At 34.6% G+C, this 21668-nt stretch overlaps 1 protein-coding gene across 2 annotated transcripts in view; it reads right to left on the minus strand.

Annotated features, from left to right (window-relative positions):
* Positions 1-4325: 4325 nt before the first annotated feature.
* TBC1D19 (TBC1 domain family, member 19) overlaps positions 4326-21668 on the minus strand; it is a 164540-nt gene continuing 147197 nt past the window's right edge. For both annotated transcript variants that reach the window (XM_011965344.1, XM_011965343.1), the window contains 5 exons: positions 19112-19221; positions 16811-16902; positions 10892-11007; positions 5515-5585; positions 4326-4533 (listed from right to left, as the gene is read on the minus strand). In XM_011965344.1, the coding sequence (XP_011820734.1) occupies positions 4459-4533; positions 5515-5585; positions 10892-11007; positions 16811-16902; positions 19112-19221 (464 nt within the window). In that variant the 3' untranslated portion in view covers positions 4326-4458. The remainder of the gene's footprint in view (positions 4534-5514; positions 5586-10891; positions 11008-16810; positions 16903-19111; positions 19222-21668) is intronic.

Raw genomic sequence — 21668 nt, forward strand, 5'->3', positions numbered from 1 at the left:
TTTTGGACTTCCAAAGGCAACTCCACAAGTCAACTTGGTGGGTAAAATAGCTGTGTGACACTGGATAGGCAAATTCCTTTATCAGTAAAATTAGTGAATTAGAATAGATGACTTCATTTGTTCATTCAATAAACATTTACTAAAGCCTATTATGGGGCAAACACAATGCTAGATTCTAGAGATATATGGCTGAAAAAGAATCCAATTTTGTCCTCAAGGAGTCACAGTACAGTGGGAGTGAGGACAAGCTAACTTGATTATAATACATCTCATGTATATGTAGGGATTGAGGATTCATAAGAGAAGCAGTCTTCCCTGATGATGTAACACCTGAGATGCGTTTTGATGTACAAGTAAGAGTTAGGTAAAGAGGGAAGAGAAGGCATTCTAAGCAGAGGAAGCCATAAGGGCAAAGGGCCAAAGGCAAAATATGTACCTTGTATTAGGTACTTCGAGTAGTTCAGTAGGTCTGAAATATACAATTTATCCTTGTAAGGTCATGGTTGTGTCTTGATTAGAAGAAGTTAAAATATATACTACTCTAGTTTGAGCAGTGTGTAGACAGGAGTTCTATACCAAATAATGATACCCCTATTATTGTGCATCACCTAAAAGGAAAATAACTGCCATCAATTACGATCTTTTTGTTGCAAAGAAAATCCTTTGGGTCTTGTAAAAAAAACAGTTCAGAGGTAGACTGATGCAGCATGATCTGGGGATCAACAAGGCCAAATGTGCAGCTTTTCCTTCTCTCCATTCCTAGACTGCAGCAGCTACACACCCTACATTCTTTCTTTTTCATATCTAGCTTCCCTGAAAGATTAAACCAAAGCTTCCTAATTAAGTTTCACTAACTCCCATTGGTCTCAGATTTTGCGTTGGTCCTGAAGCAATCCCCTTGGCCAGAGGAACAATACATGGTGACTACTTGGCTAGGACCCAGAGGTCCTGGGGATGCAAGTTAGCCTCACCTGATGCACATGGGGAAGGGGTAGATCGCTAAAGAAAAATCAGAGCATTTGTGGAAGAAGGAAGACTAGATACAAAGGAGAAATTATGTTTTATAGAAAACAGATCCTAACAATTTCTGAGTAGGTCAAGGGATACAGACATATATGGACAAATTTCTGCTTGCATCTTCCACATTTAGGACAGACAAGTCAATGAAAACTGCCTTCAGAATAAAGTAACAAAATCAGAACACATATCCAAAAAGCTATCAGTTAATACTATAAGCATCACATGAGTGGATGAACAGTTTTATGAGAACAAGGAGAAGGGCATAATTAATTTAATTTACAGGTTCCATGGTATCTTCACAACAGAGAAAAATTTTTGAGGGAGGCCTTGAGAAATGGAGAAGATTTTGGCAGAAACAAAATGAAGAGCCATATCTGGTTGAGAATCAGCATGGAACCCAGTGAGGCTGAAGTACAGGATAATGGGTCACTGTGGGAACATAAGAATGAAAAGGCCAAGCGATGAAAACTTTTTCCTGTTATGCTACAGAGTCTAGCCTTTATCCTTTAGGCAATGAGAAGTTGTTGAGTTTTTGAAGCATAGAAGTGGCACAATCAAATCTGCATTCAGAGAACTATAGGACTAGACTAGACTAGACACTTCTTAATGCAAGAAGGAAGGAGATAAATCTGGGGGGAGAGATAAAGCTAAATTCTGAAATAGAAGGCTGAGACAACTCAAGCTTAATGGTCTCTATTTTCCCTGCAAAATAGGAGGAGAGAGCACATACTGAGTGTGGGGTGTTGCGAAGTTAAGACAAGCTGGAAATTTCAATTAGCCAGAACACTGCATTACCAAAGCATTCTCAACAAAACCATTATTCAATAAACTGTTCCATACTATAAAGTCATAACGTATCACATTAGCGGGTGAACTGACATCCTGAAGAACCGCCTATTAGGCTACACCAATGCCAGTGTATCACTATTCATTCCAATCTTTGTAATCACTGGCAGAGCAGTTGTGAAGGGGGTGTCAGGGGTTGGGAGGAGATGGCACAGGAGGATGCAAGAGAAAGGAAGTCAAATGAGGGAGCCTAAGGAGGCGTGGTTAAAGATGGAGTGGACAGGTCTGGCGTGGTCACTCACGCCTGTAATCCCAGCACTTTGGGAGGCTGAGGCGGGTGGATCACTTGAGGTCAGGAGTTCGAGACCAGGCTGGCCAACATGGTGAAAACCTGTCTCTACTAAAAATACAAAAAATCAGCCAGGTGTTATGGCGCATGCCTGTAGTCCCAGCTACTTGTGAGGCTGAGGCAGGAGAGTCACTTGAACCCAGGAGGTAGAGGTTTCAGTGAGCTGAGATCGTATCACTGCACTCCAGCCTGGGTGACAGAGCCAGACTGCGTCAAAAAAAAAAAAAAAAAAAAAAAAAAGCGTGGGTAAGGCAGCCTGATGACCCTCAGTGCAGTGTTTTAACAAGCAGCCAAGAGCAGTGCTTGGCAGAGAGGGGTCTGGGGAAGCAGCAAAGTGGGTGGTTGTCAACCAAGTCTGGCTTTGGGATTCAGATTTAGATCTACTGCCTAGAGCCACCTGTTTCAAATGAAAGGATCTGCTATGGCATCGTCCATTCATTTTTACAGACAGAGTCTTAAATTATCAGGTTAAACGATAGAAATGCTAATGAAATTGTGCAGTCTTCATCTATCATCTTCTACTACTTGTCCTTAAAACGTCATATACAAACTAAGTACCAACAATATCCTTCATTTGCTTGGTGCTTTGCAGTTTTAAAAATTACTTTCAAATATAGTATTTTCTTATTTGGTCCTACAGGTCCTTACCTACCTGTAAGGTAAATGGAGCAGATACAATAATTTCCTACCACTTGTTACCAGTCCCTCAACCCCAATTACAGGTAAGAGAGCTTAAATTATCTAGGAATTTACAGGAGGACCAAAATTCCCCCATCTGAGGACCAGAATTCTCCAGTCTAGTGTACTAGACTATTACATTGCCTCTTTAAAAAAAGCTAATGCATATTCTCCTAAAGAAAAAAGTCAAAGATGGGCATATCTGTATGCACGTGAACCAGATCATTTAAAACTCACTCTCTTCCTAATATTTAGCCATTTTCTGAGTAGATAATAGTCATGGGTGTGTGCTTTTCCTGTCAATTAATGTACATTCGGAAACAAAGAATGGCAAAGCATAGGATTATAACTGCATCACCTTCAAAAGCAATAAAATGGGGTTTATTAAGAATCAATCGTGGAATAAATTGTTATTCAGCTCTTAGGAAATCAACAAGCATTTTTCCTAATATATACTGCCAAAATAAAAGATTCATAAAATACATTTGGGTAAAAATAAAATTCTAGGCAATCAATAAGAGTATCAATCTACTGATTTAGTTTTAGTGAAGTGATCAGCATCTTAAATTTGAAACTAAAATCAAAGGACAATAGCTTTCGGACTTTTTCCCCCACATACTTTTTCCTCCATATTACAGAAATGGTAGGTCTTTAGGAAGTAATACAAAATAAGACCCTTCACTTATAATAAAGCCCAAAATAAGGCTGATGCCTTGCATAATGTCTGCAGTTTAGAATGAATGCCTACTACCTGCTTTTAATCTCTCTCAGGGGCTCTGCCCCAGAAGTATACCTTGTGAAACCAAGCTTCAGCAAAAGTGAATGTGGTTTTGACTCCTCATTCTCCTGGGTGTCTTCCTTGCATAGCTACAAAGTAACAGAAGCTGGCAACAGGCCTTGGCAATGTCAAGTCTTCTAAGCAAGAGAAGGAAGGTTGAGAAGTGAAAAGGGATCAACTATAATTTTCTGACTTTCAGAGGGTCAAGCATAAAATATTGCTAGACGGAGACAACTGTATTCGACCTTCCCCAGTAGAGATGTTTAAAGAGAGAAATAAAATGGAGAGAAATGTAGAAAATCCCTGGGGTGTAAAAAGTTGCTTAAAACATCATTTAAGCAACTTTTGAATTCCTACTTAAAAACATTATCTTTTTCAAGTGTTCTCACACCCTACTCCACCCCTGGCTCTGAGTGAAGAGCAATTTATGAGACCAAACAATACATTATCTAGAGATAAATTTATAAACTGACATAAAAGAATTATCCAAGAAGCTACATTACCTCTTGAAGTTTATTACAGTATCTTTAGTTCTTATTGCATATATTATTACATGCCATTTACAAGTCAGGATTATATATATATTATAATATTATATATATAATGCTCAATTTAGCAGAAGTTGTGTTTATTGCTTCTCTCTTGAAAATCAGCAGCATGCGATGCAATATTTGGTGCAGAGTTATTGTTTCAAAAAGTGAGAAACTACTTAGGTTTAACTGAAGAGGGAACATGATCTTTATTGGCTTATATGCAAAGTTTCATTTTGGTTTTATGCAGAGTTTGCATAGTTCATGATTTGTTTCTAATGAAAAACTAGATGTGTTGTCAGTGACTGTGAAGAAGATCAGGTGACAGTAGCAAACAGAAAAATTTGAAGAAGAGGCATTACTTTTAAAGTAGAAAGGTCAGCAAGAACTGCCTGAAACAAAGAATAAAAAGAATTATTAACGGCAAAGCGAAGTCTCTGAGATAAGGTAAACATAATTACTGTGTAATTTTGACACTAAGCTCTTCTTTGGATTTGTCCTAAATCTTAGTACTAAAGCTACAACTTTCGTTCTCTTTTCAGAATATCTTAATGGTAGTACATGTGCAAAATGCTAAAACGTGCAGCAGAAAATAACCTGGATGTTAGCCTCAGTCTTCTTCAAATAGACAAGGTAGCAAGAGTTTATAACAGGTTTAACATTTCAACTTGCTTCTATAAATAAGCGTACATTATGATTCCTAGTCCTGTTATTCTAGTGTAAGGACTGACTGACTGCAGGAAGTCATTTTGAGATGGAACTAATGTTTATTCAGTTGCAAGATGCATAAACATCCTCTTCCCTTTAAACAAAAATGCAGGCAGCTATTTTAAGGAAAAATTTATATTTCTGTGAAAGATAACAAATAGAATAATACAGTAAGCACTATTTAATTGAACCATATTTCAGGTATAAATTATATCACTGAAAAGAAATCAGCTTTAAATAATTAACTCACAATTTTAAATAACCAAAAAAGCCCATGTATCTTCACCATATCACCCAAATACATGCTCTTTAACTCTCTCAAGTAGTTTTCCTTCTGTGAAAATAATGCATCGACATGAACAATAAAAAAATGCAACATAAACCCGAATTGTTTCTACTAAAATGACCAGGTATCTGGTTTCCCATATGGTTAGAATGGTTTCCTGTAATAATCTTGTTTATTACTCCTTCATAAGAAGACTTTTCTCAAGTAATTAAAGAAATTTGAATCCTTAAGTATTATTAGCTCATAACTTAACAGGTTTTACCCGAGTTAAAAAATCTGGCTGCAAGTAATGCGTGTCCTATGCATCAGACACTAAAATGACAGCCTGGCAATCCCTCAGAAACTATTTCCATCCCATCTGAGTGAAACTTATCCTTACTTCAGCTGCAGCCAGTGATGTCACCTCCATCAGGTTCACTGCTCGGAAAGCAAACACGGCAGCTGCCAGCACTGGAAAAGAATGCACACTATTTCAACTGTTCGCCTACTCATCAGCCCGGCACGGTTACTGCTATGCTATGCCCAAAACCCACTGCATGGAAATTCAGAACTAGTGCTTTACACAACCGACCACATCCCCGCATTCTGAGTTAAGGTCTTATGATGAACAGAAATTGTCTGCTCTAGAGAACAGTGACTGATGGCCAGACAAACTGAACACCACAGTTTTGAGAAAAAGAAAAATTCAGTGTTCTTTAAAAAGGCAGTTTTAAAAGTTATTTCTTTCAAATCTACAACTTAAACCGTTTTAAAATGGCATGAAGATCTAATGAGTTTTTTTTTTTGTTTTTTTTTGTTTTTTTAATAGAGATAAGGTCTTACTATGTTGCCTAGGCTGGTCTTGAATTCCTGGGCTCAAGTGATCATCCTGCCTCACCCTCCCAAAGTGCTGGGATTACAGGGGTGAGCCACTATGCCTGGCCTAATGACTGTCTTACGGATTAAGGTTTATTTTGGTGCAGGTATTTCTTCCTAATGTAGTAGAGAGGCTTCTGAAACGTTATATGGAGGCTGAATTTTTAAATAGATTATGTTTCATATGTACCAAGGAGGTGTCCTGATAGAAATGTGGCTTTAAAGCCTTTTCTTAAAAAATATTTTTATAATTTTTCATTAAATTTTTATACACAACACTGAATTTCTTAAGAGTTTCACAAATGGATATATCTGTATGGAGGGCTGCTGTGGGATTGATACTGACATTTAATTTAATGTTGGCTACAGGAAAAAAGAAGTGAAACTTCAAAAAAATCCAAAAATTACAAGACAACTTAAAGATCAATAATATACATTAAGTAGAAAACAACACTGGAGGCCAGGCATGGTGGTGCACACCTGTAGTACCAGCTAACTGGGAAGCTGAGGCAGAAGTGTCTTGAGCTCAGGAGTTTGACAGCCTGGGCAACATGGCAAAAACCTGTCTCTTAAAAAAAAATTAAAAATAACATTTGGATTATTGTTTCCATTAAACATATGCACATGGAAAAAGAGCAACGCTAACATGCAAAACTTATATAACCTACCATAAAACTCCATGTGAGGGAGTGAGTCACAAACAATAGAAGGACCCATTTAAAAGGCAGGTGACCCTGACAAGGAGATGGTACTGCTTGGAGTTAACTCTTGACTTACCTCCTTTTCTCTCCATCACCAGTGATGGTAGTGGATTCTCTACCCAACAAGTCATTGAAGTTTAGGAAATTAATGGTAAGAAATATTCAAAATACTGGGCACAGTGACTCATGCCTGCAATCCCAGTGCTTTGGGAGGCTGAGACAGGAGGATTGTGTGAGCCTAGGAGTTGAAGACCAGACTGGAAAACAAAGCAGGACCCTGGTCTCTACAAAAAAATTAAAAAATAAGCCAGGCATGGTGGTGCATGCCTGTAGTCCCAGCTACTTGGGAGATTGAGGCAGAGGAATGCTTGACCCAGAAGTTCTAGGCTGTAGTGAGCTATGCTTGTGCCACTGCGCTCTAGCCTGGGTAACAGAGTGAGACCTTGTCTCAAAAAAACAAAAAACAGAAAACAAAAAAAAATGAAAAAGAAATATTCAAAATTATTTGGAAGACTGGTTCCTAGGTATAGTGCATACCTAATGCAAACACATATATTTTTTAAAATACATTTTTACAAAGAGAATAAGTAATTCTCATACCAATTCTGTGAGTTAAATACTATTAATAGCCCATTTTACTAATATAGAGAGTGAGGCATAGTGAGTGGGGTGACACGTAGAAAATAGTGAAGCCAGTACTCAACCTTGGCTCTGGAGTTGTGCATCTAACCACTATGTGAAGACACTATTGAGGCTGAAAGTAAGCAGCAACCACTCATCTCTGACATGATAATCTGTGTGCTTTCCTAAGAATCATTGGCTCTGCTGTCTATCAGAATGACTTTCCAGAGATGGCATGAAGGATGCTGCTACAGTGGTCCTGGTCATTGTGCCTGAGGAACAGAAGTCAGCAGCAAGGCCTCTTAATTTCCCCAGACAAAGGCCAAGTGCAACCAGTGACTGGGAAGCACAGGCACTTTTCTAAGGGACAAGAGATTTTGGACAGTCGGGCAAAAAAGCATTAGAACTCCTTAGAGAGAAAAATTCTGGAGAAAAAGATGGGAATGGTAAAATTTTAAAAAGTCAAGTCAGCTGCAGTTAGTGAATATGTAACAGGAGATACAAGAGATCTGCAACAAAGGATTTACTCCTTAACTGAAATGGAGAAAACATGAATACTTTAAAGTCACTGAGTTTCATGTTTACAAGAATATCAAAGAAAACTATTTCTGTAGACCAGCAATTTTTTACAGCTTCCTAATATCTGGAATAATATTTTGTATAGTGCAGGCATTTTAGCCGTTAAAGAATATGATTACTACTTCCTTTTTTGTATATAATTGAACATAGTTGCTGAAAGCTTGACAGGCTGGCCAAATTTTCTGCTCCAGCAGGAAAGAGTTTTACATAGTGGAAAACTGTTTCTCCAAAGGTAGATAAGAAGGGGAAAAAGAGCAGTTCACTAATTGCCCTCAGCATCCAAAATGCTTATGTGCTCATAACCTTTATTTATCTTGGTGTCACATCACAGAAGTTCCTTTCCATCTGCTTCATGTTTGGTTTGCCCAGCCCTTCCACAGGACAGGCTTGTTTGCCAAGGGAGGAAAGGTCTACACTTTGGGATATTTTCAACTGAAATTATGCTTCATATGAAATATAGAGGCTCTAGTATTTTCTTTTGGTCTTATTACTTTAATTCTAAGCAATTCTATCAAGAACATTAACATAACTTTGCTTTAAACTGTTCTTCAAAAGGCTCTAATTAATTCACAATTAAAGCCAGTGACATTTGTGAAAACATTTCTCAAGACTGCATAGTAACCCACTTGATCAGAAAAACGTGGTTCCAAAATACTCATACCAAAGGTATATGAAATAATCAAAACTAATTTGTATACATTTACATGAAATTATTTACCCTGTGGTTCTTTATCTGAATTCCATGGTAGGGGAGCTTCCTTCAGTCTAGTTCCATTTCTAGATGTTCCAGAATTCTTCCCTGTAGATTTTTTTAAAGCACTCAGGGAAAATGGGTGGAAGCAATAATGCAGACTACATTTCTACCTATTCTTCAGTAACCTTTTCATTAATTGTTGAGCTCACAGAAGAGTACCTGGCTTAGAGCAAATACAGTATTCAACATACATTTATTTCTCTGTTCCTTCAGTTTGCTAAGGGGTGATAAGGCACAGAATGAGAGAATTTAAATAGAAAGAGGGCTTGAAGGTTTTCTAATTCAACATTTCTTTCAAGGTATGAAACCTTTTGACCCTTCACATCACAGTTAAAGAACCCATTCTACTTTTTGAAAGTCCTAATTATTAAAAAGTATTTTCTTATACTGAGCCCTCCTTTTAAACATGCTTTAATGTCTCTTTAAAAATGATACTGAGTGCTATACACAGTACTCTTCAAATTTTCTGGTACACTCAGAGGACAGACATTTGGTTAAAAGTCTACAATTCTCTCACTTGAGAAATGACAGGAGAAAACAAGGCTACTTAGCTTGGAAAATAGAAGACTTTGGGGACAGGCAAAAATGTGAGAGTAGAGAGAACATGATAATTACTTTGGTTTAACAGGAGTACATTTTAACGAGCCATATTATCCAGAAATGAAATGGGCCACCAGGTAAGGCAGGGATTGCCCAATACTGAAGTGTCCCAACAGAGGATAAGAACAGCTCGTAAACAATGTTTAGAAAAAGTTATACTCAACAATCTTGAGGATTCCTTCTCTTGCTAGATTATAGATGCTACTGCCATTCAGCCAAAAGAAATGAGGGCAGACCATTATTTCCTAACTCATATTTGTACAGGTTTTTTTAAAAATTGAGAAAGAAGAAAACTAGAAGTTGCTAAAAATATTAATCAGTGATATCTCTCATTATACCAGGGTAACTATCACCCAGGGACATATGCTACCCAGTATCTGTAACTATAGACTTCTCAGCATTCAAGAATATGTGAAGGCTGGGCGTGGAGGCTCACACCTGTAATCCCAGCAGTCTGGGAGGCCAAGGCGGGTGGATCACTTGAGGTCAGGAGTTTCAGACCAACCTGGCCAACATGGTAAAACCCCGTCTCTACTAAAAATACAAAAATTACCTGAGTGTGGTGGCAGGCACCTGTAATCTCAGCTATTCAGGAGGTTGAGGAGGGAGACTCACTTTAACCCAGGAAGTAGAGATTGCAGTGAGCCAACATTATGCCACTGTACCCCAGCTTGGGCGACAGAGTGAGAGTGTCTCAAAAAAAACCAACCAAACAAACAAAAAAAACCCGAATATGTTAATATGGTACCTAGAGAATCTTCCTATCATATTCTTCTTCAACTAAGCTTTATTTCCACAGCAGCCCAGAGAGGTGATTTTATAATGCTATCAATTTAAGGTATGGAAACATTCTGCCAACTTTTTTGATTCCTATCTATTGTGAAAACATTGTAATTATTATTTGAATATCCTGATAATCTCAATAATAAAATAATTGAGTCTATTGTGTACAAGGGAAGCAAAATAATAGAATTAATTAGAAATATATGCCCTCTTTGTAATCATATAATTGCCTTGGGCATACATCTGTTGTAAGAACTGCTTAATTATTAAATAAAAGATAAATTTGTGACTTCCTGAAAAAAAGATGAAATAGTTTTTGGCCTGAGAGAATAAAAGGGGAAACTCAGCCACCAGGGAGGAAGTCAGAGACTGTTAGCAAAAACGAAAAGGTTTTAACTTATTTTATAAACAGACACAGAAGAGCTGAGGTTTCAGTCATGCAGGGAGGCTTAGCCTCAGTTTGGATCTTAGGTGTTGAGATGGGGCAAAGAACAGACTGCTAAGGTAGCAGGGGAGTCCAGAGGAGAAGGGAAGTATATCCACACTCTGCTGCACAGACCTCATAGGTGCTGGGAGATAGTGAGACCTAGCTGGACTAAAAGGGGAGACGGAAAGGGAAGGGAAAATGAACTTTCCTGGGAGCTGGGAAGAAAGACTAGAAGTAGGCTGGTATTGTGCAGTTACATAAAAATATCAAGACTGCAGTTTTTGTTGGTACTTATCTTCAAAGCCAGATATATCTATTAATTGTTCATGCATTAGAAATGACAAATAAATTCCAGTTACAGGTGGTGAATGTTAGGAAGAAAAGGGACCTTATTATAGAAACAGCACGTGTTTTACAAACAAGCATTTACTCTTACCAGCAAGAATTTCCAGAGAGTTGTATCCTAGGATTCTATCCCATAAAAGCAAGAGCTGATCTGTAGCTAAGTATCCAGAGAAAGCTCGAACCATCCACTTAAATGATATACGAAGTCTATAAGCAAGGAAAAATAAAAATTAATTTACCACTGAAATTTTCTTATGAAAATGCAATATCAGAAGAACCCAACCAATTCTATTGTTAAGGTAACTCTTTGAAGAGTCTTAGAAATAACCTGGGCATTTAAAACTTAAGTACTTTCTTGAAAGTTGCAAAAGTGCAGTGATGAGAAACCATAAGTCCTCAAGTTAGTGGTCTCAAAGTATTAAGAGGAAGAATTACACATGCTGGGTCCTCCTTTATTCTAGAAGTCAGCCTTTATAAAACCCACTTCTATATTCTGTTTTTTAGAGTGTGTACTACTTAACTATCAATGAGCTGACCTTCTGATAGTCTTAATTCCAGGCAATCCAAAATAATTTGAATTGTTATTCAAAATACTTGAAAGATTGTTCAATGCCTTCATATTTTCTCAATTTAATAAATTATTTTCTACATTTCAGTCAAATGGCTATATAGGATGAATAAAATGAAATAAGTATAAGGACAAAAATAGTTTTAAAGCTATGAGACATTAGAAACAGATTTCTGATTTCAAACTCTTCATTTTAGTTAGGAGGTTATAGAACTCTGAAAGATCAGCCAGAAAATTCAATTAAATTCTATTTCACTAAAAAAATTCAAGATGTATGAGATCTCGCTACTTACAAGTAGGTTATGTTACAATAACAATTTATCTCTGAAATCAGGAAATGAACTCTTTGGCCCTGGTGCCTCAAGAGATCAACTAGTTCCTCACATTTCTGTATTATCTATTAGCATCTAATATCATTTGACTGTCCCTGACAGGTGCTAGCCAAACTGCTTGCTGGAATTATCATATTATGTCAATAAACATCTGTGCTATTCTCTTAAAGGACAGAAAAGGACCCAGAGGTTGCCTTGGTTGGTGTCACTGTATTAATTATCTTAAGACTGAAAAAGATCCTCAAGTTTCAGAAATTCCTCAATACTGTCTAACTATTGTTCTAATATAACAAAGTACATGTAGGCACTAGTATTGACTAATTAAGCTTTTTGGGTGGCCTTAGAATATCTCTTTATATATACAAAAGAAACTTGGGCCACTGGAATTTTAATAACTTACAAAATACATTTGAATTTAAAGTCAAAATTATTAACTTCAGCTAGCTTCATTTTACTCAAATTCTCATAGTGTCATATTTGAGGAATAGTGCCACACATCCCCACCCACCAATACAGAAATACCATAGCATAGCTTTTTAGAAATAAAGTTTATTGTGCTATAATTTATGTACAGTCGTCTCCCCATGGTTTCACTTTCTGTGGTTTCAGTTATCCATAGCCAACTGTGGTCACCAACAGTCCAAAAATATTAAATGAAAAATTCCAAAGATAATCCATAAATTTTAAATTGTGTGCTGTTCTGAGTAGCCTGGTGAAAGCTCACATGGTCCCACTCCAGACATGAATCATCACTTTGTCCAGTGTATCCATGCTGCACATGCTACCCACACGTTAGTCACTTAGAAGCTGCATTGGTTATCAGGTTGACTGTCCTGGTATCACAGCGCCTGTGTTCAAGTAACCCTTATTATTATTATTTTTTACTTAATAATGGCCCCAAAGAGTAAGAGTAGTGATTCTTGCATATTGTTATAATTGCTCTATTTTATTATTAGTTATTGTAAATCTCTTGCTGTGCCTAATTATAAACTGAACTTTATCATAGTTATGTATATATAGGGAAAAACATCATGGTGTATATATAGGGCTCAGTACTATCCACAGTTTCAGGCATCCACTGGAAGTCTTGAAATGTATCTCCCACAGATAAGGGGAAACTACAGTATAGTAGAAATTACCCTTATTAGTGTACAGTTCAATATGTTTTGTATGAAGAACCAGATGAAAATTATAGAACTGAAAAACCACACAAAAACATCTCACTAGATGGGATCTAATAGTAAAACGAAAATGATGGAGGAAAGAGACAGAGAATTTGACTATAGATCAGTAGAAAATGTTCAATCTACACCATACAGAAAAAGAATTAAGAAAAAGTGAAGTGCTGTGTGTGGTGATGGCTGTAATCCCAGTGCTTTGGGAGACTGAGGCAGGAGGAATACTTAAAGCCAGGAGTTTGAGACCAGCCTGAGCAACAAAGCAAGAACCTGTCTCTATGGAAAAAAAAATAGACCTGCAAGGACTTGTGAGAAAATAATAAACTTAATTTTTCTTCATCTTCTTTTTTTCTTTTATATCAAAAGTTTCAACATTTGTGTCACTGGAATCCCAGAAGAAAAGAAGAATGAGTATGGTGCACAAAAAAATATTTAAAGGAATAATGGGTCAAAACTTCCAAATTTGTCAAAAGACATAAACTTATAAATTCAAGCTTAGCAAACTCCCAAAAGGATAAATCCAAAGAAATCTATGCCTAGATATAGAATAATCAAAGTGGTGACAACTGAAAACAAAAATCTTGATAGTAGCCAGAGGAAAAAAAGGATTGATATCATTTCTTCCTGAAGTGCTTGGTAGATTTTGCCAGTAAAGCCATCTAGGCCTGAAATTTATTTGAAGGTAGAATGTGATTAATTAAAGAAGTATATTGGCTAGGTGCAGTGGCTCACGCCTATAATCCCAGCACTTTGGGAGGCCAAGGCAGGCAGATTGCCTGAGGTCAGGAGTCCAAGACCAGTCTGGCCAACATGGTGAAACCCCATCTCTACTAGAAATACAAAAAAAGAAAATTAGCCATGCATGGTGGCATGCACCTATAATCCCAGCTACTTGGGAGGCTGAGGCAGGGGAATTGCTTGAACCAGGGAGGTGAGGTTGCAGTGAGCCGAGATCGCGTCACTGCACTCCAGCCTGGGTGACAGAGCAAGACTCCATCTCAAGAAAAAAAAAAAAAAAAAGAAGAAGTATATTGTAAACCTCATGGCATCCATCAAAAACATACTTTGAAAAGTATAAAAATCTAATAGTGGAGATAAAATGGAATAAAAAAATGTTCAATTCAAAAGTAGGCAGAGAATGAGAAAAAAGGAATAAAGAGAACATGGAACAACTAAAAAAATTTAGAAAGATAGTTGATTTCAATTCAATAATATCAATTATATTAAATACAAATGGTATAAACATACCAATTAAGAAACAGACTGCCACATAGGAAGACCCAACTATACTTTCAACAAGAAACCCACTTAAAAAAAGATATTGATAATATGTTAAGTAAAAGAACAGAAAAGAATGTATCATGCAATTATAATTTTTAAAAAGCTGGAATGGTTATATTAATATCAGACATAGTAGATTTATTACTAGGAATAAAACAGGACATTATATAATAATAAAGTGATCAATTCTCCTAAAAACAAAGCATCAAAATACATGAAGAAAAAAACAAATACAGCACTAAAGGAACACAGAGACAAAATCCACAATTATAATTAGAGCCTTTCACATTCCTCTTTCGATAATCAATAGAAAAAGTAGACAGAAAATTAGTAAGTGTATACAAGGTTTGAACATCATTATTAACAAACTTGATTTCCTTGACATTTATATGACATTCTGCCCAATACTTGCAGAATACAAAGTTTTTTCAGGTGCACATGGACCAAGACAGATCATGTTCTGGATTCAAAAACAAACTTCAACACATTTAAAACAACTGAAATCATATGAAGCATGTTGTCTAACTGCAACAGAATTAAAACAGAAATAAACGAAGAAAGATATCTTTCCAAATATTTAGAAATTAAACAACATACATTTACATAACCCATATTCAAAGAGGAAACTACAGGAGAAATTAGAAAACATTTCTAATTAAATAAAAATGAAAATATAACATATCAAAATTTGTTGGGTGGAGGCAAAGAGGTAATTTGAGGGAAATCTGTAACATTAATGCTTATATTAGAAAAAAAAGAGAGGTCCCCAAATCAATGATCTAACTTCCACCTTAAACAAGCAGAAAGACAAGAGCAAAATAAATCTAATGCAAGCAAAAAGAAGAAAATAATAAATATGAGTAGAAATAAATCGAAGCAGAAAAACAACAGAGAAAAAGAATCAATGGAACAAAAAACTGATTCTTTCAAAGACGAATAAAATTGATAAACCTGTAGCCAGAATAATCAAGAAAAAATGGGAGATTACAATTACTAATATCAGGAATGACAAAAATGATGTCACTACTAACCCTAGAAATATTAAAAAGGCTAAGCATAGAGAATAGTATGAATAACTTTGTTTATAAATATGATAACCTAGTAAAAGACACAAACTACTGAAGCTTATTCAAAAAGAAATAGATAACCCAAGTAGTCCTGTATCTATTAAAGAAATTAAATTCAAAGTTAAAAAGCTTCCAAAAGCTTCAGTTTTTAAAAAAATGATTTCTACCTTGACAATTAGAATTTTTACAATTTTCCTACATAGGAATTTTAATGTTTATCATGTCATTGAAATAAATTTATTTCTTTTAATAAGTAAAGTATATAAATAGGCTAGAAAAAATATCATTTTAGTTTCTAGTAATGAACTAAATGTCTTCATCCTAGTAAAGAAAACCCTACTTATACTCCAATGTTCATTTCACAATAGCATAAAGAAGTCAATTTACTACAAGTTTAAGAATGAAAGTCTTATGCTCATATAAAATACTTCTGAATCATGAATAGAATTTTATTTTTTAATGGCTACAAAGGAAAGGGTATCCGCTCAGTATTATCAATGGATGATATGAGGTATTATTTTATAAAGGCCATCTCTAAGATGGCTGAAATTCAATGGTACTTTATAAAAACGAGATTATATACCTATCTATCTCTATCTCCATCTTGATTGCTATCTCCATCTTTATAATCATTCAATCTTTAAACAACTCTGCAAGGTACTAATTCTCTTGATTTTTAAGATAAATAAACTGAATTATCTTAACATAAAGAAATTGAGGCTTTGATAAATTAAAAAACTTCACCAGGATTACAAAGCTTAACAGAAATGGAATTTGAATCTGGATTAAATTTCCACCCACTCAGCTATCTATTTGCTATGGATTCAAGAGTGGAGAAGACAAATACTATACTATTCTATTTCCCACTAACTTCTTTTGTGGCCTCAAGGAGTTAATACTTTTTTCAAATATACCCTCTTTAATAGGAGAAAATAGCTGCACAGATAAGACAGGAAGAAAACATTGATAAATCATTTGGAAATTTCTCTTGCTTTAGACACTGTTATTTTAAAAGAGAGAGAGAGAAAACCAATAATCTTGAAGTCCAGAGATACTATACATATTCACTTATAACTCATACTGCGACCAATGAACAAAATTCAAATTTTAGGAAGGAGAAATCACAGTGTACAACCATTAATAGGTACCTGATTTGCTTTCCTTTAACCAAAGACAGCCAACTTGAATTTCTATAGTTTTCATAGGTAATTCTCTGATAACTGTGGCCTATACTGACTTAAGTTTGGTATGATCACATTTTTCAGGTATTATTTGTTTCCACAAATGTTTGCTTCAGTTTTGGCTGACACCTTTCATTACGAATAGTAATTGGTTTATTTTGGTGACTCTTGTACCAGATACAAAAATCCTAGTAAAGAAGACTTTGTTAGGATTTTGGTAATTCTTTCAAGAATTTTTGGCACAATGTCATTACAATTTACTACTTGATAATTATAGTTTTATTAGGAAAATTGTTAGCTTAATTTCTCTGAAAAATTGCATCTTTGCAAGTGCTCTACAATGAAGAAAAAAGAGCTTTCTGTGAAACTATCTATTCTTCAATTAGGAGAGAAAAGTACTCACGGTTGAGCCCCAATTTCTCGCAGATGATAAAAGAGTTGGGGAAGGTAAGTTTGAAGAAGAGTTTCAAACAGCAGACAGAGTGACACAATACCCTGGATATAATAATGAATCATAAGAGAAATAGATATTTTAATATTTAAAAATTAACTATGCCAACAAATTATTCAAATGGAAAATGAGAAAGACTATCAACATAAATATTCTTTATACTGTTTAAGAGTCAAAAACAGGAAATGTATTAATGGCTCTCTAACATTGTGTTTAAACATAAACTTTATTTCTCTTTATTTATACTCACACATACAGATATGCTAAGGAGCTTCCCTTTACACACAATACGCTCCCCACATAAACCAGTATGTAATATGTGGAGAGTCCAAGGAAAACATCACCTTACAGAAAACATGCCACTTTGCAAGCCACGTATTATTACTTAACCTCAGCAAAATTAGTTTTTATCTGAATGCATTCCAGTTTCCAGTTATTTCCCTAGTGCTATATAGCCACCTTCATTCTCCCTCCATATGTCCCTTCCCCTCCAGCCTCACTCACTAGGGAAAACATCGCCTGCTTTTCTCACTCTTTCTTTGAAATCTACCCCCAGGAAAAGACTAGCAGCTAGCTGCTTGAAATTTGCATCAGGAAATTATTGAACAAGAATGTTTGATTACTTAGTATACACATATTTTTTTAAAACTAAAATCTATTGTTTTTAAAAGGGCATTATTTGTGAAGTACAAAACTTAATCAATTTAAGCAGATGGTTTTTCAAGTACATTTATTATTTGACAACTCTGAATAAAGTCTTTCTTGCAGCTTAGCATTCCTCAGAGTTGATCTTTGTAAGGAATTTTTAATCCTCTTTTTGCATTTCTAAAGAAAAAAAAAATGTCATGGTTCCAAATAATTCAGTCTGGCTGCAAGCCAAAAAAGGAGGTGACTGCCTGTAAGTTTTCACTCCACTGAATCAAAAAAAAAAGGACAGGGGCAGGACTGACTCAATCAATTCACTGAAAAAGGATACCCAGGGCCACCAGCACAGAGATAAAGAAGAAATACCCAGAGTTGCCCAGTGCCAGGCTTCAGTGCTCTGCACAGGGAGAACACCATGGGTATGCACTATGCAGCCAGTTTTTTTAAACTCTGAAGCATAAAATGGCATAGAATATGAGAGTAAAAATACGATACTTAGAATGAGTATTAGAAAAGAATTACTGATCTTAATTATTGGTCATATTTCTGATTATTCCAGATTAAATATTAAGGTAAGATAAGAACAAAATCAAGTTCTCTTAGAGATAAGAAACCCAAGATAACTGGTGTTGCTTCATTTGTTTATCTGTGACATCCTGGAATTCTGTGATTTGCCAACTTTCACTAGCAATGTATGAGAGCAAAACTGGAGATGGAGGAAGGTGAAATAGGAATACATAACCTTAGAATGGGGGGATAAAGAACAGCTATTTAATTTAATAGCAATAATACAGTTGCCTCTTTGGGGAAATTTAGTAGCCCTGACATATATTCCAATTGAATGTTTCACCTGGAGTAGCAGTCATGTTACCCACAGCAGGTCCAAAGGGGGAAAAAAAGCATAACTGAAATAAAATAAATACTGCTCTTAGTCAGGTTTATGGGAAAGGAAAAAAAAAGATATGATAAAGGAACAGCCAAAATAAAACAGATTAAAATGTTCAACTCCTATATATATGCTTTTCCTTGATTCTTATGGTTGTAGGCCAAAGGATTATTTTATTGAATACAAAGAAAATACGTACTTTTATAACTGATAATTAGCCAAATATGAAATTGGCAAACAAGTGACAATTCAACGTTTGATTTTCATTAACAAAGAAGAATGATGATAATAATTATAACAACAACAGCCATTTATTTACAGAACACCTGCTAGGAGCCAAGCACTAACTACACTGAGTGCTTTGTAGACTTTTCTACAGCACTAGAGATAATATATTATTTATTTCATCTCGTAGATAAGAGATCAGAAAAGAAGGTAGGCATCTTTGTTAAGAATAATAATACAGACATTCTAATTCTTGTAATATGTAAAAAAAAAAAATCATTTAAATGTAGTTGACAAGAAACTTTTTCCATTTAAATTATTACCAAAATAGTTAAATATCAATTTCATCTTGTCTTTTTTGCAATAAAAACACATTGGTTGACATCACAAATTAAAATGTGTTGCATTAGAATCTGAGTAGACGACTTTTTCTTAACGGAAAGAAAGAACAGATTACAGTCCAACCTAACTTGACCCAGTTTTTCTTATGAACTTACAGAAGGATGAGAAGAGATGGAATGAAGTCTGAAGAAAAAACGCACATACATCTCACGGAATATCTGATACAATTTGGAAGGTTCATGGTATAGAAAACAAAGTGGTGCAACTGAAAGAAAAAAATAATTTATAATACTGCAGAACTACTAAAATTTTAAGATAAATTTATAAAATATGACATTATAAATCACTATTTTATAGTAATCATATATACTCATAGACAAGTTTAAAATCATACTACTTTTTTTCATTTTGAGAGGGGAATATATGCACATGTAAAGTTCAAACAGCCATTAAATATTATAAAGAAAGGAGTATATTACAAACTATTATAATCCCAATTTAACAGATGGCTAAGAATGACATTATGGAATTATACAGAAATATGAAAAATTCCACATAACTTATAAAAACTACATAAATCAAATCTCTCCTTTTTTAAATTGAAGTAATAAGAAAGTAACAACCAGGCAGCTTATGTTCACTTTCTCTCACAAAGGATTCAGGCCACATTTCAAAATTTTTAATTTTGGAAGTCAGGTAAGTAAAATAGATGATTTATGACTTTTAGAATCATGGTCTTCAATTAATTCAATTTGAAAATAAAGATTTTTGAGTAATAGCTGTACACTACTGGTCTTTATCGCTACATCCCCATATATATTCATCAACTGAAAACAATCTGTAGGCAGAAAGGATTTATTTCTCTAATGAATGTTGAATTGATTGCCCCCAGTCTGTAGCAATTAAGCACAGCTGGTCAACACAACCAGACATCCCACAGCTGAATGTCAGAAAGTCCTAATCTTCGATTGGAGACCTACCTGAGCATGTGATTATTCTACACTGACAAAGGTGGTCATGCTTTCCATCTTTTCAAGCCTCAAGTATTTTAGACAGCATAGAAACAAATTTATAATGCGGATAGGTACAACTGTATTACTTAAATATTAATTTTAATAAAAAATGCCTTACAGGGTAATTTCAAACAATATATATTGGACAAGTAAGAATTTCTGGGGCTCTGTAACCTGTGGGTAATGCTCTGAGGGCAGTAAGCACTAAGTAAGCAAGGAAATCAGTGGGCCAGTTGAGCTCTCTTCTTTTTGACAAAGTAAAAGGAAAAATAGTAAAATATTTTAAATTCTTTCAAACACAAAAGTTCAATTTTCTGGGATAAAGGGCAATGCACAGTATTACTGATAAATAAGTCATTAAAAATTAGCATTGCAAGTGAGAATTTTTATTTTTTCTGAAGGCAAAAGAGAAATCACTTTTGGGGGTAAATATCTAAATTCATACAAAAATAAATACTTGTATATATATAGAAAAATGTATATACAATATATATTATATATAAAAATTTTAAAAAGACAGGTATGTCTATTTCAAGACAAATTTTAAAACTTATTTTATTATTAAATAAATTGCTACTTATAAAAATAGCCCAAATTAGGATATTTCATGTATTTACAAATAGTACCTCATGCTCTCATTGCAATAACAACCTAAGAAACAACAGTGTGGTACAAATATATATGCTATTATTATAAATCTAAGATGAAGGTTTGGAACTTCTTTATTTTAAAAAAATGATGCAAATTTTTTCCTCCAATTTTTAAATATTGATATGTGAAAACCTATAATCTGAATCTGAAGATGTTATGGATTCAGTAATTATTAATAAAAATTTCCAGTGAAGAAATGAAAAGAGAATCTTAAAATAAGCACTTTTATATGAATATACACAATATAAAAGAAATTTACAATTAGTTTTTATTCAAGATGCCACAGTTGTTTATGTTGAATTCCTTTACATAGCTATGAAATGGAAGAGCTTTAGTCCATTATAGATTATATGTAAAAAAGATTCTACATGACTTAATTTTTAATTTTAAACATCCTTCCCTATTTGGTTCTTCCATAAAAATAAATTTAGCTAATTATCTTTTAAACCAATTAAAGACTATACTGTAGGAATTTATGACACCATAATATACTATACACCTACAATAAAACTTCATTAATCTGCATAAATAGAAGAGCAGAAGGTATTTAAAATTACAGAAGAATTCTGAGTAAATTTTTAAATAAATTACTATCTTTTTGGTTTCCTTTTTAATGACAGCCTATCATTAAAGATCTGTATCAATGTTTAAAAGAGGTAAGTATTATAATTTTAAAGAAATATAGTAACTAAAACTGAAATGGCAAAGTACTAACTAGAGTTCCTTAGGGATGATTTGTGATTATTTTTGTATACTGGTTCTAAATAAGTGGTTGCTGGTAAAGTTTTTGTGGATGCTGAAAATAGTTTTCTAAAATAGTATAAATAAATTCTATATCAAACATTTTGCATCATTGTCAGCAAATGCTTTCCCCTTGGGTGTATAAACTGTAGCCTATTTAAATGATCATAAATGTGAATAGGCAGAGGCTGAGTCAATGATATATTTTAAACACCAGAAGATCTTTCTAAAATATTTAAACTTTCATGACATCAAGTATCCTCCAAATCATTCAAGTACAACTTCCAAAAATGATTTACTTGAAAAA

This window comes from Mandrillus leucophaeus, unplaced genomic scaffold (genome assembly GCF_000951045.1).
Source record: "Mandrillus leucophaeus isolate KB7577 unplaced genomic scaffold, Mleu.le_1.0 Scaffold720, whole genome shotgun sequence".
Taxonomy (NCBI): Eukaryota; Metazoa; Chordata; class Mammalia; order Primates; family Cercopithecidae; genus Mandrillus; species Mandrillus leucophaeus.